General features: G+C 32.4%; 1 protein-coding gene across 1 annotated transcript; it reads left to right on the top strand.

Annotated features, from left to right (window-relative positions):
* Nucleotides 1–15,191: 15,191 nt before the first annotated feature.
* On the top strand, nucleotides 15,192–19,222 carry LOC136979968 (uncharacterized). Its single transcript, XM_067275996.1, has 4 exons — nucleotides 15,192–15,473; nucleotides 15,540–15,608; nucleotides 17,639–17,728; nucleotides 19,058–19,222. Exons 1-4 carry the CDS (start codon nucleotides 15,330–15,332, stop codon nucleotides 19,169–19,171), a joined length of 417 nt encoding a protein of 138 aa, XP_067132097.1. The 5' UTR covers nucleotides 15,192–15,329; the 3' UTR covers nucleotides 19,172–19,222.
* Nucleotides 19,223–23,025: the final 3,803 nt, after the last annotated feature.

Here is a 23,025-nt window from a genome sequence, read left to right as displayed (position 1 = left end):
CGACATTTTCTGAAATTCTGCATGGAGGATGGTGTATTAGAATGTTTGACGCTGTTAAATTTTCATGGTTAAAATTCGATGGGGTGCAAAGATAAAAAGGAGTCATTTGTCATATCTCGAGTAGGATGAGACTTAATGACAATTTTACACGATATTAGCATTTATAATTTTTAAAAATCCCATTCTATCGTCAAAATTAAGCTATGTGCCATTTTATAATAATAAAAAAAATATAAAGTTATCAATAATAAAATGTCATAACAAATGGCGCGATTTTAAATGCTGCCGAAAATTGTACCCCAGATCTTTCCCGTTATGCTCCTCGTTGATGATTTTTTTTAAAGAAATTATCCTGTCACATCCAATGGTCAAGAGTAATACTTTAAATCAAAAAAACAGAAAAGTGTTTTATTTATTTATTACAACTTAAAGTATTAAATATTTTTATACTTTATTGTGTTGTGGTACAATATTTTAATTTTTTTTCTTTTTTTTTCAGATGGCGAATTCTCTGTACTCGATATTCTCCAGTCTCTTAAATCTGAGAAGCATTGAAGAACAAAACCAAAGATGTAGAGAAATATCTCTTATTGATGCACTAACACAAATTTAGGAAATTCCGGGCGGCAATTTTTAATCATATTTTTAATTTAAAATAATAATGTCCTCTAGTTTTTCTATTTGTTTTTCGTTTTATCCATCATTTATCTTTACTCTTAAACACAGAGAAACATTCAGTCAATTCTTATAAAAATTTTTAGTTGAATTTCTTTATGGATCATTTATAATGCAGTTAATTGATTAATTTTATTGCCATGTCATTGAAATAATTTAATTTTTATAAAATTTGTTAGTGTAACCATAGTAACGATAGTAATAAGTGGAAATAATAATATAGCAATGGGACAATTTCCTGTAGAATGGTCCATTAAATAATAGTTTCTCTTGCTTGGATGAACGGTCAGGCAGGAAAGCATATGGAAATTATTTGCTATTCTAGGATAGATTTATTATCTGATGTGCCATCAACTGCCATTCCAAATCGTTTGCACTCGTAGATGGCCACGTCCGGTTTTCGGACCGGCCACATATGCTCGATGAGCGACAAATGTGGAGACTAGACGGACCAAGCAAGTTCGGCAACGTGATAAAGCACCCAGACCTGACAACATTACTGAGACACAGTCAGAGGTCTGTGGCAGATGCGTCCAGACCTCCTGTTTCATCTCCACAATTTCTGCTTAAGTTATGGTCTCCTCTGCCAACCACTAGCAACCTCTGCAACATCTCATTTTTGTCTCACTTGGGTCCTTGACAAACTTTTATGTAACAGACTTACATGGCATTTCAAATCTACTGCATAACTATCTTCACCCTTATGAATTTGCTTTTAGAAGACAGTGTGACACTTGATGCTTTGATAGCTTTTACGTCCAAAGAACGTGAATGCCTTTTATCATTGAAATATGTTCTAGGTATCAGACTTGACCTGGAGAACGCTTTTAATTATGTCTGGCAGCCTCTCATTCTAAACAGACTGAGAGAGAACGGGTGTCTAGCTTACCTCAACTAGCTAACCATGGATTTTCTCTCCAACAGAAAGGCCATCTTAAGGTCAGGTCCTAACACTTTTTTTCGTCATTTGCAGCGTGGCTGCTCTCAGGGTTCTGCTTGTGACCCTCTCCTATGGTGTATCCTTATTAATGACTTTCTTTACATTGACTTTACAGAGCATGTTCATACTCTGGCTTATTCTGATGATGCTTTCCTCCTTATTCTTGGCAAGTCAAAGCGTGAGCTCGAGACTAGGACTGCCGCTGTCTTTCCTGCGGTCAGGGAGTAAGACAGATGCAATAAGCTCTAGTTTAATTCCAACAAGACCAAAGGTGTCGTCTTCACTAACCCATACTCTCTCCATCTTTACTCCCGCACCCCATGCATCAGGTCGCAAGGTCAATCCATTTGCATTGTCTCTCTCTTCCTTGAAGTTTCTGGGTGTTGTTCTTGAGCATAAGCTGTCTTGGAGTCTCCACATCTATCAAATTACTGATAAAACCACTCTTATTTTCAATAACTTACAAGGAATTGCTAAAAATCACTGGGGGCTAAATCATGCTGCCCTCAACTGTATTTACAACGCGGTCTTCATTTCCATTATCTCGTATGCTATGAATGTATGGGAAAGCGCAGTTTCTCTCAGTCACAACTACCGCCATCTTCAATCTGCTCAGCGTAGGGCTCTTCTCAGGTTCACCAGAGCGTACTCTACCGCCTCAAATTATTCTCTTCAGGTCATCAGTAGGAAACCACCTATGGATCTTCATTTGAAGCACATTGCTAGTACTTATCATGTTAGCAAAGACCACGACATCATTGCGAACCCTTCCTCCAATACTGAAGGCACTATGAGACAGATGTCCTGTTTACCACCCTCCCTCATCCAGCATTGAGACGTGAGTTTGACACATCTTTTACAGTTGCTGCTGATTATACAATTTTCACAGATGGTTCAAAGAATGCGACGAGCACGGCTCGGCCTTTGTCGTTTTTGCCAATGAAAAGGAAATTTATCAGAACGCTGGCACTCTTCATCCTGACTGCTCTATATTCCAGGTAGAACTCTGTGCCATTTACATGGCTGTTATTGATGTGAAGCCAATCTTACTGAAAGTAGAGTTACCATCTGCTCTGATAGTGCTTCAGCAATCAACGCACTCAGGAATTCCAATAACCTTCACCCTCTGGCTAGAAAGATTGTTAACCATATACCCTGAGCTCAGAATTCGTATTTTCTCGAATGGGTGAGGGGTCATCAGGTTGTCCTAGGTAATGAGCGTGCAGACCTTCTTGCCAGAGAGGCTGCAGCAACCGGTACCTCCGGCCCTTTCAAGTATTCGGTGCTTTATGCCACTCTTTTTAAGCTTTAACAATGAAACTACGTTTTGGATCTCTGGCAGCAGAGATGGGATAGCTACAATGGCTTTGCCAGGAACTTCTTTCCATCTATTCATGACCACCTTTTTCACCATTGGATGAATCGAACTTTGAAACCACCCAATTCTTCAGTGGGCATGGGCGATTTGGGGCCTACCTGCAGGTTTGGCAAAGCAGCAACGTACATCTGTGCCATCTGTAATTGCCGTGATGGAGTTGAACACTACATATATTAATACATGTGTGCAATGACCGAGGATACTAAACTAGAGCTTGCTCTCACTCTTAACCAGAGAGCTGTTAATATTTGCGACACCTGCGTTTTATGCATTAGCAGATTAGTTAATAAAATGCCAATAGACCCTCTGTGAGAAGGATCACCAACATCCCCGAAATTTGGCAAAACATTTCAGTCGGATTGAGACCCCGAATTGGGTCTTATTCTTTCCATATTTACTTTACAAAATGACCGACTTTTGGGAGTATATATTAAAGCAGACTGAAGAATAGGCGACAGTATTTTGATATTGCTGATAGTAAAAATGGAAATCTCCCAAACTTTTCTACTCTGGAAATGAAAAACTCCCAGATTCAATTCTTTGAGAGTTGGCTAGCTCATCTGGGATCTAAATAATTTCCATAAAAATATGGAGAATAAGTATATTTAATGGAACTTTAAATAATTAATACTAAAAATTATGAAGATGATATAATTATAAATGGCATCCGAAAGATTTCCATCAATGACGGAGTAGATGAAATCACTAAATACTGATAGTTGGGGGTGGGTTCGGGCCAGCGGCGTAGCTAGCATGGATGGCACCCGGTGCGGATATCGTGGTGTCATCCCAAGTCCCACCGTAGTGTCACCCTTTTTAACTCTTTTATAAAACACTATTGAATCGTATTATCTTCGCACTTGAGCAACTCGAACGCTATATCGAATATGCAATGTCGTGACGTATAAGTTTAGATTTACAAAATAAATCATAACCATACATCAGTACTGCCACCTATAAAAATTCGCAAAACTGTAGTGATTCCATTACTGTTCCTTGTAATCATTTTAATCTGGAGTAATTATTTATTTTGTAGCATACGTGCATTTATAAATTATCACAACTAATAAATTAAGTTATTAAATATAGATAACCTGGTTAAAATGGTTTCAAGTCTAAGTTTTTTATTGTTGAAAAATATTGTGATGGTTTGTTTTTTTACAGTCGGGTGCGTGCCGCTTTCGTCTCCCTCCTCTAGCTACACCACTGGTTTGGGCCTAACGGTTAGGCCATAACCAATGGGCTGGCTACGTGGAGTTTTCAGGGTTTTCTTTACACATCTAAATCGCGACCAGTTTTTCATAGGCCTTTCTATGGAAAACTGAATATGAAACTGAAAACTTTTTATAGAATAATGCCGAAGATTTTTTAAACGTCGAGTATTCGTGGTTGAGCATGGTTCATTAATAATTTTAATCTAAAAATAGGAATTTTCTTAACGTAGTAGGTGTGGATGCTGTGAATATTAATCCTGTGTGAATTGTCTTTGTAAGCCAAGTAATGAGATTGGTAGACCTTACAACACATGTCAGTAAGCAGTCAAGTCCCGTTAAACACCGATCTTTACCCATCTTCACTCTCATCATGAACATAACACCTGCACTGCAAATGTAAGTTTTTATTTAAATAATATAAAATGTATAACTGTATATAAATATATATATATATTTAACAATTGTATTAAATCACAAATCTGTTTATATTGTATTAAATCACAGATTTTTTGTTGTAGTGAATGTAACACTCCTGTTAAAAATACCGAAAAAAATTATAAAAATTGTACCAACTTATAATAACGCATCGGCTTTATAATATGTAAGTTTCTATGTTTATTATTTTCCAATTTACGTGATCCTAAATACTGTCGGAAACCTCAACGTTTTTTGTAATTTCCTTAACAGCACTGAAGAGGGGTTGGAAAATAAACCAACCCGAAATGCATATGAATAAATAAACTAAGTTTCCCTAACCGTATGCTGTTGGAGCGTCTACCAATCTCATTACTTGGCTTACAAAGACGGTTCACACAGGAATTTTCTTGTTTTAAAATTCATTATTCTTTCAAGATGGCCGAAATTACAACTTATTCGAACACGCCGCCTCGACTTGTTTGATTATGTCATCAACTCAATTTCATATTTATTTTCACTTTTTCACTTCGCGGTCCTTCTCTGTTCTTTTTCTGTTATTTACACGTGTAGGTCATTCATTGTTATCCACATTTGATATAATCATTTATCACATACTGCCATGACGCTCTTGTCTGTCCGCTACAACTGTCAAAAATTAACGCGATTGGAAAAGCGTAGTGACAGCGGGCCAATAGTGAGCAGGGTCCTTGCCATAATGCAGTTTGCGCGTCAATTTTCGTACATGCGTTAATTAAGCCGTATAGTTTGGCCGAATATTCGACTATACGACACGCTTCTGGCCAAGTATTCGGTATTCGGCCTGAGGCTAAATATACTACAGTAGAGAGTCGTAAAACCGAACCCCGGTAATCCGAATCGCCGGTTATCCGAACCATTTTCAGTCGGACTGTGTCGTGCTGAATCGAACGTTTTTGATACTAGAGTTACTTCTAAAGTGTAATTTTCATGTTTTTATATTCTTTCAATATATTTATTTTGTTTGTACAAAATAAAGAAGTAATTTTTAACGATACAATAGCCTCGATTATTATTATAAAAATTTTCGTTAGGCTTAAAATCGACGAAAATTCAACACGAAGCGACACGCAACGGAGAAAAATTCGAACATCGGACAAATTAATATATTTTTTCGTACATAATCGGTTATCCGAACAAATTACTAATCCGAACAACCCCAGTCCCCAATTGATTCGGATTAACGACTCTCTACTGTATTCGTTGGAACACTAATTTTTAACTTTATTCTGCGGTTTTTTGTTTACTTTTTTATTTTTTATTATTTTTTGCATTCTTATTTGTTCTCTCTTTTCTTCTGGAAACTTCCATAACAAATGTTCTGCGAATACTGCGAATACTGCGAAGTTTTCAATTTTTATTATTTCTGATCCGTTGTAATCCATTTCCATGTTTTAGAGTTTGTCGGATAGAATCTGGTATTTCCACATCAGTTATCGACAGATTAGAAATATAGAGGTCATTGAATTCTACAACAGGTACGTTGATGACTGTATAATAATCTTTGATAAAAGATAAACCAATGAAATATAATTATAAAAAAGGCTAATAAGATAAAAGAAAATATTGAATTTGAACTAGAAAAAGAAAAACAGAACAGCATAAACTATCTACATATAACAATTGAAAGGAAAGTCGATAGACTAATTTATAAAAAATACGTTAAACCTATACAAATTCCCAAAATAATTAATTACAAATTAGTCATTCCGGTTAGTATGAAATATCACATATTTAAAATGTATATGAAGAAAATGAGACAAAGAACAAGAGAGACTGAAACACAAAAACAAGAAGAATTAAGATGTTTATTTTAAATGGTTATCCAAAATACTTACTGAATAAATGGATAGGAATATTAGAAAATGATAAACAATTAAAATTAGTGGATAATGAGAAAAAATTTGTTAAATTAAGGCATGTCCCAAAGTTATTTAAAATAATTTAAAAAGTAATAAAACGTAGAATTAATTTAATACCGGAATAAATAAATTCAACAAAAAGTATCTGTGTTATAGAAACGAAGAAAAATACGACATAACACAAGAAAAAGGTGTGGTGTATTCATTTAATTGTAGTTGTAACCCGAAAAAACATATATTGGTGAAGCAAAACGAAAATTAAAAATAAGATTAAGTGAACATATTGGAGCAATAAGCAAAAAATATGCAAATTCAGGGTGGCTGAACTCTATAACTCAGAAGGTTGCGAAATTGATATGAATACCGTGGAAATAAGAAAAAAAAAAGAAAAAAATAATTATAAAAGACAATTATACGAGCACATCAATATAATTGAACAAACGGATAGAATAAATAACAATACCGAAAGAAAGATTCACCAATCATGGATAGGAATCATTGACGGAACAGAGGGGGAGACGTATAAAAGGAAGGATTGGAGGGTAAAGTTTAAGTGAAGACCGGACCTTAAACACTGGGAAGTTAGCTCGTCGGTTCGCGCCGCGACTCGGACAGGCTGGAAGCTAGGAGTTTTTCGGGTTTTCTCCTAGCCAATAACGACTAAATAGGAGGCCAGTTCCCCATAAAAAGTCCTCCCGGAAAGCACGGTTTCCCGCGAATACGTTTAGGCCGTGAGATAAACGGCTGGCTCTTCGCTCGCGAAGCGATCATTACACTACTCGTCGGAGGAAAGGCGAATATAAGGCTATAACCTCCATATAAACCAGAGAGGAGACGAATTAGAATAGAATCGGACGAAAAACCGACAACGGCCATAACCTCCATATAAACCTTGGAAGAAGTAGAAAGAATTAGAATAGAAAATGAGTAGAAAAGGACAAACAAAGGAAAGTAAATTAATTGAAGTAATAATATTTCAGATAGATATTTTAATTTATCGTTTTAAACTGATTTTAAATGTATAAAAATTAGGAATATGTCAAATTGTATGGTTGCTGTGGATCGTGTTTTTAATTGGAAATGTAAAGAAGGTCGGAAATACAAAACTTGTAAGAATTTTTAATTTATTGTCGGGAAATAATTGTGTTTTTAATTAATTTTAGTTATAATAGTACCAATAAAATAAAAACATTTTTTTTTTGGTACTGTTAATTGTACAGAGAGACGTTTAAAGGCCTGCTGAGGAGGAACAAACAAGTTCCGAAACCCAACTTTAAAGTGTATGTGTTCAGGTGAACTGAATAAAGAACATTATTTTTGATCTGTAAGACTAAATATCTATATCTATATTTTCCAGTATAATAAGTCCTGTTAATATATATAAAGTACTAGTATACAATTTTAAAAATAATTGTTACTGCGATATGCTATTTTATAAATAATAAATGAATAAACAAATAAGAAACATTAAAGTGATTAATTAGAATCACAAAGTAGTAGGTATTTTGTTCATGTGATTAACAAACAGCTACAATTGGTCGTGACAAAAGATTATCGATTTTAATTAATATGCCTTTGTGAAAGTGGACGGGGATACAGAGTTTGGATTGTACTCCTGTACCGCTTATTCTGCAACAAGTTGGAAAAAGTGGCCCGCGGAGTCAAAAATAGTTTCCTAAACTTTAATGAAAAAACAAGGGTCCGTGAAGATCATCTGTAAGTTGTTTTTTTCTGATATCAGCCTAGTTATAGCGTTAAACTCGCTGACATTCGTTCGCGAGGAATTTCGAGCAAGGGAGTCGCAAGTAAGTGGAATGGACGTACGCTTGGGTTGAGACAGAAAAATCATGTTAAACAAATACAAAAAAATTTAATCGAATCAAATGAAATAAAAATACAAATTAATTGGATTACAAATGATATATTCTAGCTCCATCTCGCGGAGAGAGATCAAACTATCTAACCTAATCTTAATTAACCTATACGCGTGAGAGAGAGTTTACATACTTCTAACACATTATTATACTACCTTCACTTGAGATTTGATATTGTTACTTTCTACGTGTTCTGCGTTTCTAAGTAGTCTGGAAAATGTGGAACGGAAGAATCGGGTTCTATGATTTACGCTGTGGCCTATGGCAATTTTCCTACGGAGATCTGCCGCTGCGTAGTTATATGGCAAATTCTAGTCTTATCGAACTACGCATAATTTCGTATTCTTGAAGAACTACCCGTAATGGCGGACAAATGCTTTTTTTTATAGGGACTTCTGTCCGGCTCTTTCTGGCGCCCCAGTAGCGTGTACAAAGGCCGTATCTGATTCATCACGCAAGTCGGCCGTCTAAGCGAAGCTCAACTTCCCTTCTCCGTGGAAATGACGAATGTTACATTCTTTTTCTTTAAAATTTTAATCAAGAAAATAAAGTGTTAGTTTACTCGAAATTAAAACGTTCTTCTAACGATAATTTCTAAAAATAATTAATCCCCTAATCTCGATTCTTACACCTTTGTGTCTTTAACTTAATTTAAACTTATCTCGTCTACTAGTAATTTATCAATTAACAGGGCTTATTATACCGGATTTATGGATACAGCAATTGGGTCTTACAGATCAGAAATGATATTGTTTATTGAAATCACCCAAACACATACACTTTAACATTGTGTTTCGGACCTGTTTGCTCGTCAGCAGCCATTTAAATGACATTGTAACAAAATTTATTTTAATTGTAGAAAATTATAAACAAACATAAAATTCTCGACAATAAAACTATAAAATTCTTACAAATTCTGGGTTTTTAAACACATTCCTAATTTTCAGCATATTCAAAATCAATATTAATTAAATAATTCCATACGTATTCCTGTTTTTTTATAACATAAATAATTAAATTATATAAATTGTTCTGGTTTAAAACTTAACATCATTGATTGTTCACATTCACTTAAACTTCTTATTCTTCTCCACTCAGGTTCATATAGTTTTAATACGCCTTTCCTCCGAAGAACAGTTATTGATCGCTTCGCGACCGAAGAGCCAACCGTTTATCTCGCGGCCTAACCGTACGCGCGGAAAACCGTGCCTTCCGGGAGGACTTTTTATGGGGAACTGGCCTCCTATTCAGTCGTTATTGGCTAGGAGAAAACCCGAAAAACTCTTAGCTACCAGTCTGTCCGAGTCGCGGCGCGAACCGACGATCGAACTTCTCAGTGTTTAGGGTCCGGTCTTCACTTAAACTTTACCCTCCAATTTTTTTTTTTATACGTCTCCCCCTCTGTTTCGTCAATGATTCCTCTCCACGATTGGTGTATCTCTCTTTCGGTATCGTTATTTATTATATCCGTTTGTTTAATTATATTAATGTACTCGTATAATTGTCTTTTATAATTATTTTTTTCTTTTTTTTCTTATTTTCACGGTATTCATATCAATTTCGCAACCTTCTGAGTTATAATGTTAAGCCACTATAAATTTTGCATATTTTTTGCTTATTGCTCCAATATGTTCACTTAATCTTATTTTTAATTTTCGTTTTGCTTCACCAATATACTGTATTTTACGGACTATAAGACGCAATTTTTTCTTCGAAAAATTGCCTCCAAAATTCAGGTGCGTCTTATAGTCCGTAGCATCTTATAGTCCGTAAAATACGGTATGTTTTTCCGGGTTACAACTACAATTAAATGAATACACCACAACTTTTTCTTGTGTTATGTCGTATTTTTCTTCGTTTCTATAACACAGATACTTTTTGTTGAATTTATTTATTCCGGTATTAAATTAATTCTACTTTTTATTACTTTTTTAATTCTTTCAAATAACTTTGGCACATGCCTTAATTTACAAAATTTTTTCTCATTACTCATTAATTTTAATTGTTAATCATTTTCTAATATTCCTATTCTGTTATTCAGTAAGTATTTTGGATAATCATTTAAAATAAACATTAAAATTCTTATTCTTTTTGTTTTTGTGTTTCAGTCTTCTTTATTCTTTTAAAAAGGTTAATTAAGATTAGGTTAGATAGTTTGATCTCTCTCCGCGAGATGGAGCTAGAATATATCATTTGTAATCCAATTAATTTGTATTTTTATTTCATTTGATTCGATTAAATTTTTTTGTATTTGTTTAACATGATTTTTCTCTGTCTCAACCCAAGCGTACGTCCATTCCACTTACTTGCGACCCCCCCGCTCGAAATTTATCGCGAACGAATGTCAGCGAGTTTAACGCTATAACTAGGCTGATGTCAGAAAAAAACAATTTACAGATGATCTTCACGGACCCTTGTTTTTTCATTAAAGTTTAGGAAACCATTTTTGACTCCGCGGGCCACTTTTTCCAACTGGATGCAGAATAAGCGGTACAGGAGTACAATCCAAACTCTGTATCCCCGTCCACCTCCACAAAGGCATATTAATTAAAATCGATAATCTTTTGTCACGACCAATTGTAGCTGTTTGTTAATCACATGAACAAAATACCTACTACTTTGTGATTCTAATTAATCACTTTAATGTTTCTTATTTGTTTATTCATTTATTATTTATAAAATAGCATATCGCAGTAACAATTATTTTTAAAATTGTATACTAGTACTTTATATATATTAACAGGACTTATTATACTGGAAAATATAGATACAGATATTTAGTCTTACAGATCAAAAATAATGTTCTTTATTCAGTTCACCTGAACACATACACTTTAAAGTTGGGTTTCGAAACTTGTTTGTCCCTCCTCAGCAGGCCTTTAAACGACTCTCTGTACAATTAACAGTAGCAAAAAAAAATGTTTTTATTTTATTGGTACTATTATAACTAAAATTAATTAAAAACACAATTATTTCCCGACAATAAATTAAAAATTCTTACAAGTTTTGTATTTCCGACCTTCTTTACATTTCCAATTAAAAACACGATCCACAGCAACCATACAATTTGACATATTCCTAATTTTTATACATTTAAAATCAGTTTAAAACGATAAATTAAAATATCTATCTAAAATATTATTACTTCAATTAATTTACTTCTCTTTTGTTTGTCCTTTTCTACTCATTTTCTATTCTAATTCTTTCTACTTCTTCCAGGGTTTATATGGAGGTTATGGCCGTTGTCGGTTTTCCTCCGATTTTATTTTATTTCGTTTCTATCACTTCTTTTATACCTCGTCCTCTCCCTTTTTATAATGCTTAACCATGATTGATGGATTTCTCTGTTATTATTGTTATTCATTTTATTAGTTTGCTTAATTATATTTAAATGCTCATACAGTCGTCTTTTGTTTCCTTTTTTTTGATTTTTACCGTATTTAGATCAATTACACAACCTTCTGTATTACAATGGTCAGCTACTGCCGAATTTGCATAGGTTCCTCTGATTGCTCTGATATGTTCTTTTAATCTTATTTTTAATTTTCTTTGTGTTTCTCCTATATATGTTTTCTTTAAATTACAATTACAATCAAATGAATACACTATTCCTTTTTTCTCTGTTATGTCATATTTTTCATCTTTTCTGTAACATAATTGTTTTTTAGTTGAATTTATTTTTTCCGGTATTAAGTTGATTCAATTTTTTATTACATTTTAAATTCTTTTAAATAATATTGGAACATATCTTAATTTAATAAATTTTTTCTCTTCGTCTATTGATTTTGGTTGTTTGTCATTATCTATTTTTTCAAGCCATTTGTTAATATGCATCTTGGGTAATCATTTAAAATAAACATTTTAATTATTTCTTCTTCTTTTGTGTTTCAATTTCGCTTGTTCTTTGCCTTATTTTATTCATATACATTTTAAATATATTATATTTCATACTGACCGGAATACCAGATTTATAATTAATTATTTTGGGTATTTGTATTGGTTTAAGATATTTCTTAGAAAGAAAAAATAATAGATTAATTTACATGGTTATATCTAAATAATTTATACTATTGTGTTTTTCTTTTTTTAATTCAAATTCGATATTCTCTCTAATCTTATCGGTCTTATTTATAATTATATTTTCATTTGTTTTTGTTTCGTCAAAAATTATTAAGCAATCGTCCACATACCTGCTGTAAAATTCAATGCCTTCTATATTTTTGATCTTTTCATCTATTTGTATCATTGTTATTTCGGCCAATTTCGGACCTATACACGTACCCAGTGGTATTCCTTCTGTTTGGGTGTAGAATTTCTTATCGAACTGAAAGTAGTTATTTTTAGTTATAATTAGGCACAGTTTAATTATTTAATTAGGTGTATTTATTTTTATTAATAAATTTTCTATATCTTCTATCGTTATGCTAGGATACATGTTTACAACATCGAGTGATATTAACTTTATATTTTTATTAATTGTTATATTTTTTAATTAATTTAATAAGTCATTCACATTTTCATACTATACTGAGAAACTTCTAATAAATTTAATTTACCCTTTAGATATTTTTCTACATTATAATATACGTAATTTTTAACATCTATTAAAGGTCTATATTTAATAAGATTTTTATGTGTTTTTACCCTTACGTTGAATTTCGGTGTTCTGTTGTCTTTTCTTTTTATGTAGTTGATGTCTTCTTCTGTTACATATTGTTGTATTTTTAAATTTTTCGTTCTTTTTCTAACGATTTTAATAGACCATTTACTGGATTTTTGTTGAGCTGTTTCTAACTTCCTTCTTGGATGAATTCCTTGATAACTTCTACTTTTTTTTTTTTTTCCATAATTATTATTTGTTTGGCTTTATCCTTCTGAAGTATTTCTAATTTATTTTGTGTTAAAAACGATTTAACATTATTTAAATTTCTCTTAAAATTTTTTATCTTATTTTTTTCGTTTTTTTATTTAATTTTTTATTTTTAATTAATATTTGTATACCTGTTCTTATTTGCTCTCTCTCTTCTTCTAAAAACTTCCACAATAAATGTTCTGTAAAAACTGCTATATTTTCCGTTTTCAGTATTTCTGGTACATTATAGTCTAATTTTTGATTTAATGTTCTTCTGACAGGTTCTGGTATCTTTACGTCTGTCATGTTTAACATTAATTTTTTTTCGTATTCTTTTTCTCTTTAAAGATTGGATATTTTTTTTTCTTCTTAACCAATTTATTATATTTATTTAAGACAGAATTTGTAAGAATTTTTAATTTATTGTCGGAAAATAATTGTGTTTTAATTAATTTTAGTTATAATAGTACCAAACAAAAAAAATGTTTTTCTATTGTTAACTGTAGAGAGTGTCGTTTAAAGGCCTGCTGAAGAGGGACGAACAAGTCCGAAACACAACTTTAAAGTGTATGTGTTCGGGTGAACTGAATAAAGAACATTATTTTTGATCTGTAAGACTAAATATCTGAATCTATATTTTCCAGTATAATAAGTCCTGTTAATATATCTAAAGTACAAGTATACAAAATAAATTTTAAATTCAGTTAAAAAGGACACAAAAGTATAATAATTAAATTAACAATTATATTTGTTTGTTACTTCATCTTCGACTGTATAATGTCTTTCATTTGCCTTTTCGTTTTCTGCTTTGACTGCGGCAATGATTTTTCCTTAATTATATTATATTATAATTGTGTACCTTGCAGTAAATATCGATTTATTGTTTCAGATGCATTTTTCTCATTAAATCCGTCGTTTTCTCATTAAATCCATCGATCCATAGTCGTTTTCGTGCTGGCTTGTTTTATAGTCGCCCATTTACCTTTGAGGCTTTCAAGGTTTCTAATAGATTAATTAATATCGTAAGTATAGCATTACATAAGCCCTTGTGTTGTAACACTATATCGAAAATCATAAACGATTTAGTAGTCCAGAGGATTAGAATCTGTGCATTGTGTAAACTGGTTCGAACAACTTTTACTTTTGAAAGAAACTTATCAATTACGATATCTGACACAGTTCATTTATACACGAATCACATTTAAACAACTGCGTTTATTGTTTACTCGCAACATTTTCTTTCGTCTCCTCAAACTTTTACACATCTAGAATATTTAAACATGGAAGAAGAGATTGAATTGTGTTTGAGATGTTATCTCCAACCGTTGCTATCCATGGCCTTAGTGTCTGGTGTGGATCCTTTCTTAGAATGCAATTGCCAGTGTTCGAGTAAAAGTAATTCTCTGGTCAAGTTGGTGAAAGCCTTCTATTTTCAAATGATAGAGAATATTTGTTATTTTACCTTATGTCTATCGATTCTCTCCAACATTCCAGTAATAAACGAGTGGGTTCCTTGCGCTAGAGTATTCAATGTACTTGCAGACGACACAACAATTATCAAATTATCAATTACTGGTTGGATAATGATGTATACGATAATGTACAGTTCGACGAAACGGAACAAAATAAAAACAACGATTAAATTAAGAAATATATCTTTCTCGGATAAACAAAATTTAAATAATCAATTAAAATTAACATTCAAGGGTCTGTTTTACTACACTACTACGGTTTTCGCTGTACTGTCACTAATTGTAGTTTCTATTCCATTCTATTTTGCTTTCGAAAGAGGATATTACTCACGTAATTACGCATTATTCTGCAGTGTTGGAACGGAAATTTTTTATTTGTATATCGCTACTGGACAAGACTATATTTGGATTCTTCTTTCTGTACTCTCTTCAATAGAAAAACTTGGATTTTTGAGTTTATCCAAAGAACTTTTATCAATTAACAAGAATAACAGAAATTTGTTTCGTCAAATAGAATCTGTAATCCTTTGTCACAATCAATTGTGGCTGTTTATAAATGACGTAAATAAAATACATGGCCCTGTTTTGCTGCTGGATTACTTTATTCTGATGTTGTTGACCTGTTTATTCATTTACAATGCTTTATTCGTAAAAATGAATGAAATCGTCACGATCGTATATATTATGTTTACTTTGATTTTCATTCTGGCCTGTCTTGTAGCCGCCTACGAATTATCTTCATTTACTGCCGCAGTAAGTATCTTTATAATTTCTTAGAGAATAAACGTTCAGTTTTCAATAAATTAATATTTATTTCAGATGCAAAATGGGTTCCAAGACATTGGAAAATTCGCAGACTGTAATTTGGAGCTTGAACAAAAGCTGAAAGTAAGTCAAATGCGTGCATGGTTCAGTAAAAGCTTTGTATATTATTTCCTATTATTTAAGCAATAAAAACATTAATGTATTTATTCTATACACATTCTGAATATTAGTTGTAATAAAAAAAACAATGCACTTCAAAAATAGTTATTAGCAAATGCAAAATTTTTATGAATACAGCGAATATGAAATGTCCAAAAAATATAAACTCATTATATTATAAGAATCAATGAAGTTACGTTCTATTTATCATCTTAAAAGAAGATGTGATAACTTCAAAATACAGGTCTACCTCGACTTACGTCGGTAATTGGTTCCAGGAAAGGCGACGTAAGTCGAAAAACGACGTAAGTCGAATTTACTTGTGTAGTTACGACGTATGTCGTAGTTTCGACTTACGTCGTAACTAAACGCCAATAATGGAGGAAACGCCAATAATGAGCACTTAAAGACCGCTAACTAAGACGACAACACATAAACACAGATGTTTTCGTGTTTCGTTCTCTAAGATTTATGATGATTATACTAACATTTACTGTAAATGTACATATTTTAATATGATTTTATGTGCTTTTAACGCTTTTCTAGTGATATTACGACTTCAATGTTTGTGGCGGACGGATTTAAAGTCGAATAAACTGATTTAAACTTGATTTTTATTCTTCCATATACTTTCTTGACAAACGACGTATAATCGGGAACGACGTAATTCGAGAGGGACGTAAGTCGAGGTATACCTGTATTATCCTGGCAATATTTCTCACGTTCTTTCTTGCTGTATAGTTCGGAGCATTGTCTTCTCAAACATTCATTCGGCACTTCCAATTATTTTATCAAATGGAAGAGCTTATAAGCAATAGTATTCATTTTACCATTAAAAAAAGCACATTTGGTTTAACTCATGTCAACATGAAACACTATTACCTCATTGCTACTTCTTAGAATACATTTGTTCTTAACTACTTATATCGTAGCAATATTGCAGATCATGTGGACCGTGCAATTGTGTGTACTAATGAAATTAGTAAACACAATGTGTCTCCATCTGTGTTTTAGGTCAGGAATGTCCGATTCGCGGCCCACTGCATTCTAATGTTTTAGGTACATTTTCATTTAGTTCAGTAAATTATGTTGTAAAAATTATTCTCGTTTCACTGGATACACTTTGATGTCGTAATGGCGTAACTGGTGCCAGAAAATTGCTGTTATGCGTGTGGAGTAGTTCATACTGTTGTAAACAATTCTTTTCGTGCATGAAAAAGATAAAAATTGCTGAAAGAAATGCGCTGAGTAATTTCCATTTAATTAACATTCTTAGAATTACGACTAACACCATAAGAGCAGATTTTGACAATAGTTGAAAAGGAAAGCAATATCAAAAATCGTATTTAAATTATTCTTATTTTGTGTGAGTATAATTTATTTACAGTCAGTTATACAGTATTTTTTATAATTATATATATTTGTTATTAAAATTTGATACTCACATGTTGAACTTTTTAAAACTGTATATTAATGTAAAGTACTGTACCTTTTTGTCCCGCTGAGTATATGTAAATTTCTAATTTGGCCCATTAGGAAAACAGTTGGACAGCCCTGTTGTAGGATATTATTTTTTTTTGCCATTTCAATCTGATTGTCTTATTAGTAACAGATGAAATTGCTTGGTCTTTCAATACACTATAGTCGTTTATGCCTTAAAAATTCTTCAAAGGATTTTCTTACAGCAAGTCTATGCGATGACAATAATTTCTAGGTAATAGCATTGTCAGAGCTGTCTTTAATAATTTCAAGTTCGTGTTTTCCGATAATTTTAATGGACTGTCAATGTTAGGGGTTTTTACGGCTTCTGAAACCAAAATACTGTACAGGATTTTAATATCACTTTTTCAATTGAATTGATTTCTTTTATAATTAAGAAACGTGTCTTGTATTTATTATAAAATTATAATTATGCTTCACGAATTAAACTCATTTTTTGACAATTAATTATTGTGCCAGATTAGACAATTCACGCAAATGATTTGTTTGAACAGATTTTGAATTTCATGAAGAGATTCGGAAAAGCTTCTTTATTGATCTCACCAGAAGACTTCTTCGACGTAACAAAGAAATTTCCCATCAAGGTAAAATCTTTAAACTTTACAGAGATTCATTTCCTGCCCCATGATAGAGAAACATTAAAATATTCTATAACGGTGATCGTTGATAACCTCTCTGAATGGCCAATGGTACTGGTAGACAATGGCAAATTGCTGGCCTACCAACAAAATGCCAACAGGTAACGTTCTGGGATTTTTGTGAATTTTTACCTTTCCGGCTGTTATATATAATACAGGAAAAGTATGGCGATCGGGCAAAAATACTTCCGTTATATTTTCACCCTCTTGTACTCAGGGGATTTTAAAAAGTCGAGAAATGCAAAAAATTCGTGGGTTTTTTTTTGTATATATTGATATTTATGCATGGCGGGAGGTGGGGCACAAATTTGTTCGCCTTCATTGAAGCTTAATAACTCCTGTGCTTTTAGTCGACATTTTCTGGAAGTTTGCATGGAGGATGGGGTATTAGGATGTCCCACGCTGTTAAACTTTCATGGTTAAAATTCGACGGGGTGCAAAGATAAAAAGAGTCATTTTCATATCTCGGGTAGGATCGGATTTAATGACAATTTTACACGATATTAGCATTTATAAGTTTTATAAATCTCATTCTATCTTCAAAATTAAGCTATGTGCCAATTTATAATAATAAAAAAGATATAAAATTATTAATAATAAAATGTCATAACAAATGGCGCGATTTTAAATGCTGCCGGAAATTGCACCCTAGATTTTTCTCGTTAAGCAACTCGTTGCTGGATTGTTTTAAAGAAATTATCTTGTTACATCATGTTCAAGAGTAACACTTTAAATCGAAAAAACACAAAACCGTTTTATTTATTTATTACAACTTAATAATATTTAATACTTTAGTATTAAATATTTTGATATTTTAGTGTGTTGTGGTTAACGTTGCCTCTAAGCTGCGCAGCCGCGCATTGCTCAAATTGTTGCCGCGCACGAGAATTTATGCGCCGCGCAGACGAGCGTGCACACTTATTTGAATTGTTGTTTACTTATTTCTCACTCTGTCTGCAACATGATTATTGCTATGTATATTTCGATTAAATACATTTAATCATTGAGAAAAGATAATATTTTGTGCAGAAGTATGTTTTAGCATGAATTTTAATCTCTACTTTATAATTAATTATTTTAATTTGTATAGGAAAAAATAAGATCTGTATATATTTAAGAAATTGTATATATATGCTTAGAAAAGTATTTTGCTCAGAATCTGCTGAGAAAAATTTCTTTTTGCTCAGAGGAGTATATTTTTCGGTCATCTACCAAAAAATTAGAGGGAACATTCGTTGTGGTACAATATTTCAATTTCTTTTTCTTTTTTTTCAGATGGCCAATTCTCTGTACTCGATATTCTCCAGTCTCTTAAATGTAAGAAGCATTCAGAATCAAAACGAAAGATGTAGAGAAATATCTCTTATTAATGCACTAACACGAAGTTAGGAAATGCCGGTCTGCAATTTTAAATCATTTTTTTAATTTAAAATAATAATGTCCTCTAGTTTTTCTATTTGTTTTTCGTTTTATCCATCGTTTATCTTTACTCTTAAACACAGAGAAACATTCAGTCAATTCTTATAAAAATTTTTCGTTGCATTATAAATGATTCATAAAGAAATTCAATTAATTGATTAATTTTATTGCCACGTCATTGAAATAATTAAATTTTTATAAAATTTGTTAGTGTAACCGTAATAACGATAGTAATAAGTGATGATGATACAGCAATGGGACAATTTCCTGTAGAATGGTCCAATATTAATTGTTTATAACACTTTCTTCTTGCTTGGATGAACGGTCAGGCAGGAAAACATGGAAATTATTTGCTATTCTAACTTTTTGTGGCTTAACCGTAGTTGGTACAAACTAGTCCATTTGTGATCACTCTATGCGAACGTCATGGAAGTGAAATGTACTATTATTATTTTAAAAAATTCGTATAAAATCAAATTTTTATAATAGGAGTATGAAAAAAATATTGTTAATATGCAAGTATTAGTAGTTCTGTTTAGTGTACTTTTCACCGGCTTGTATTGTTTACTTGTTTCAAAATAAAAATTCGTTTTCTTGTTTACATAATGACTTGTAAAATTATGTCCGATTAAATTGCAGTAAAATCATTTAAACTTGTATTTGCTGTTTGGCTATATGCTGCTTTAATGGAGAATTCTGTTTTCTACACTTTGATGTATATTATGTTCGTATACTTATATATCTTCGCGAATTATAACACATTATGTTAAAAAACGCCTTGACCTGTAAAAGATGATTATGTTAATTTATGATTATATTATTGATGACGTAAAATTTGTCGAATATTCAATTTTCATACTAGAGATATGACTATCAGTCCTTCTAAATATTATAGAATTTAATTTTTTAGCTTTTAGGATGTCAGAAGATATATTTAAGTTGTTTTTTTTTTTGTGTGTGAGACAGCAATATGTTGGCTTTTTATAGCGGTTTTTTGAATGTAATTAATTTAATTTTAAGTCTAATTAACGTACCATCTGATAGTACAGTATTTATTCTTTTTTATATACAAGTGTTCGTATATTACATTTATCGTAGATTATTTTAATTTTAATTTTAATTTCGTGTTTTCAACGCTTTCTTTGTTTGTCAAACTCTCCTCAGTGTTGCCAGTCTTCGTACGTTTTTACATTCACATAAATTCTTTAATATATATTAGATTCATTATAATATATACAGGTACTCCTCACTTTACAACCTATCTGCTTAACGACCACTCGCTCTTACGACCAATCGAGTTTCGACCCGCAATTCGGGGAATCCCCTTTCTCAGCTTGAGTGTCGGTCAGCGGCGAATGGTGACACGCACACTAAGCGTACTATAATAGTCAGTGGCGTGCCGTCATTGGAAGCGATGGAGCGCCGATTCCATCTTCCAATGACCTTCCCTTGTATTTTATAAAATATAAATTTTCATATTTTAACGTACTTTGCATTAATTAAAATTAATATTTTATTATAACTGCATTATCTATCTTTTAGAAATTTCTATACTACATGTGAAAAAAAAACGATAAGATTGCTATTGTATATTCGAATAATTCGGTGGCAAAAGGAGTGTCGAAACCGGGTCAGTTTCCAAGCAGCCAGATTATAGGCATTGGCGCATGCGCTTTATAGAGCACCAACGCCACCCGGTTTAGCCGGTGGATGCTTCACACACAAAGCTTCTTATTTTATATCCCGGACCGGTTGTTAGCCGCCTGCCTGCTAGATATTCAGCCGCCCTCGCCCGATTATGCGAATCACGAGTAGACTAGATCAACGGCGGGCAAGCCCCGGCCCGCTGGCCAGCTACGGCTCGCGAAAAGTTTTTATCCGGCCCGCGAGATCTTTAATAGATAATTAGTTATTTTTCCAATTTTTTGTTATTTTCGAAAACGATAAGAGAAATAAATGTAGTAATTAACTTATTTATTTATTTATTTCATATTTGCAGACTTAAAAAATTACGAGTCACAAGAGGACGTCAATTAACTACTACGGCCCGCGGAAAAAACGTAAAATTTATTCTGGCCCGTGTTATAAAAAAGGTTGCTCACCCTAGACTAGATTTATAACTTAACCCAACCGATAGAAGTTTACTGGCACGTTTTTATGATAATTCTGTATAGTTGACAGGAGTTTAAAAAAATCCATTAAAATATTTGATATGTTTATTTTGCGTTTATTCCGCTCTCCCATCTTATATAACTTACGGATTTCAATGTGAAACCGGTGATATTACGATTTAGTACGTCCCATTTGTAAGAGGGTGCAGAAAAAACGTGTACAATTCTAGTACAGTGTTAAAAATTAACTGTTACTTTGGCAGCATCATTTACAACCAAATTTGATGAATGGGACGTACAATGATACAAAAAAAGCTTTAGAATTTATTTTCTTTAAATTTTCGATTTATGTATTCGTTGTCATAAAAATTTCTTTCCACTTCTTCCCTAAGAGTACAGATATTCGAGTATAAAGTAACCGGTTTCGACTTATTTCTATTTAAGAAGTAGTTAAATAATTAAGCGATTAGGGAATTAGAAACATAAATAAAACCCTGACGAAAGAGCCGAAATTTTACTTAAACACAAGCTTAACTGAACCAATCTCTTGCCGAGTACAGTAGGGTCTGATCTCTTCGTAATATTAGATGTAATAAAGACAGAAATATTTCCAGTTCAACGAGAGTGTCCGAAAAGTTGTAAATTTTGGAAATTTCCGTGTACACTCGGTCCTAAAACGAATTAGTTAGAAAACGAACGACGGACAATCTGTTGTGTTTAACGTATTTAGATTTTTACAGCTATGGTGAGAAACGTTTAAAATCTACAACAACCTCGTCGCGTCCTTTGATAAATACTAGTGAGCGACAAAAGAGGCATTCGACATCGACCGGTATCGGCACCCTCGGGATTTGGCACGCACACACCTACCAGGACGTCTCCGATTCCATTCATTAGCCACTCGTAGGGAGCTATTTCACTAAGTGGATTGTTTTAAGATTTAAAAAGTAAAGAATATTTTTTTATTTTTATGTACGTTTCTTCACAAAGTTATATTTAATTATAAGTTTCATTAAAAGTATATTCGTATAATTGAAGAATTTTTTGTACTAGGCGTGTATATTCGTCACACATTTTGTTTTACCAAGTAAGTTTTTTTATAATTTTAATTTCAGCCCTTATATCGTGGCTAGTGATTCAAAAATTTATTTTTAAAAAGTTTTGGCTCGAGACCATATAATGAAAAAGAAAACATTATTAAAAGAGAAAGACCAATGCCTAAATTAAATATAAATACGTCGACAAAAAAATTTTGACATTTTGACGATAAAATTTATGACGAATGACGATTCTTTCGTAAAATTGAAGCAATTTGGAAATCAAAATAGAATAGAATTTAACATTGGTAGACAATATAAAATAAATATTGAAAATTATAACGAGATAATTACGATTAATGGATATATCTAAATTAATAGATGCTATATGTTTTTTCTCAAAGCAAGAATTGGCATTTAAGGGTTATACGGAATTCATTGAATCTAATAACGGAGGTAATTATATTGAACTTTCTTATTTATTAAGTACGTCGGATAATCTATTAAAAATACATTTAAAGAAGTATACGGTTTTTACTGGCTTATCGAACAAACGAATACGAACGGGCCCTGACGCGCAATTAATTGATTGCCCCTGTAAGTCTGCTTCTTACAGAAACACAGCTTCCCTATCATCAAATGTCACGGCACGCCACTGATAATAGGCTAATAGCGT

The sequence above is a fragment of the Centruroides vittatus genome, unplaced genomic scaffold (genome assembly GCF_030686945.1).
Source record: "Centruroides vittatus isolate TY-2023 unplaced genomic scaffold, ASM3068694v2 contig_658, whole genome shotgun sequence".
In the NCBI taxonomy this organism is placed as follows: domain Eukaryota; kingdom Metazoa; phylum Arthropoda; class Arachnida; order Scorpiones; family Buthidae; genus Centruroides; species Centruroides vittatus.
The sequence above is the reverse complement of the archived record's forward strand: the minus strand, read 5'-3'. Positions and strand labels throughout refer to the sequence as shown.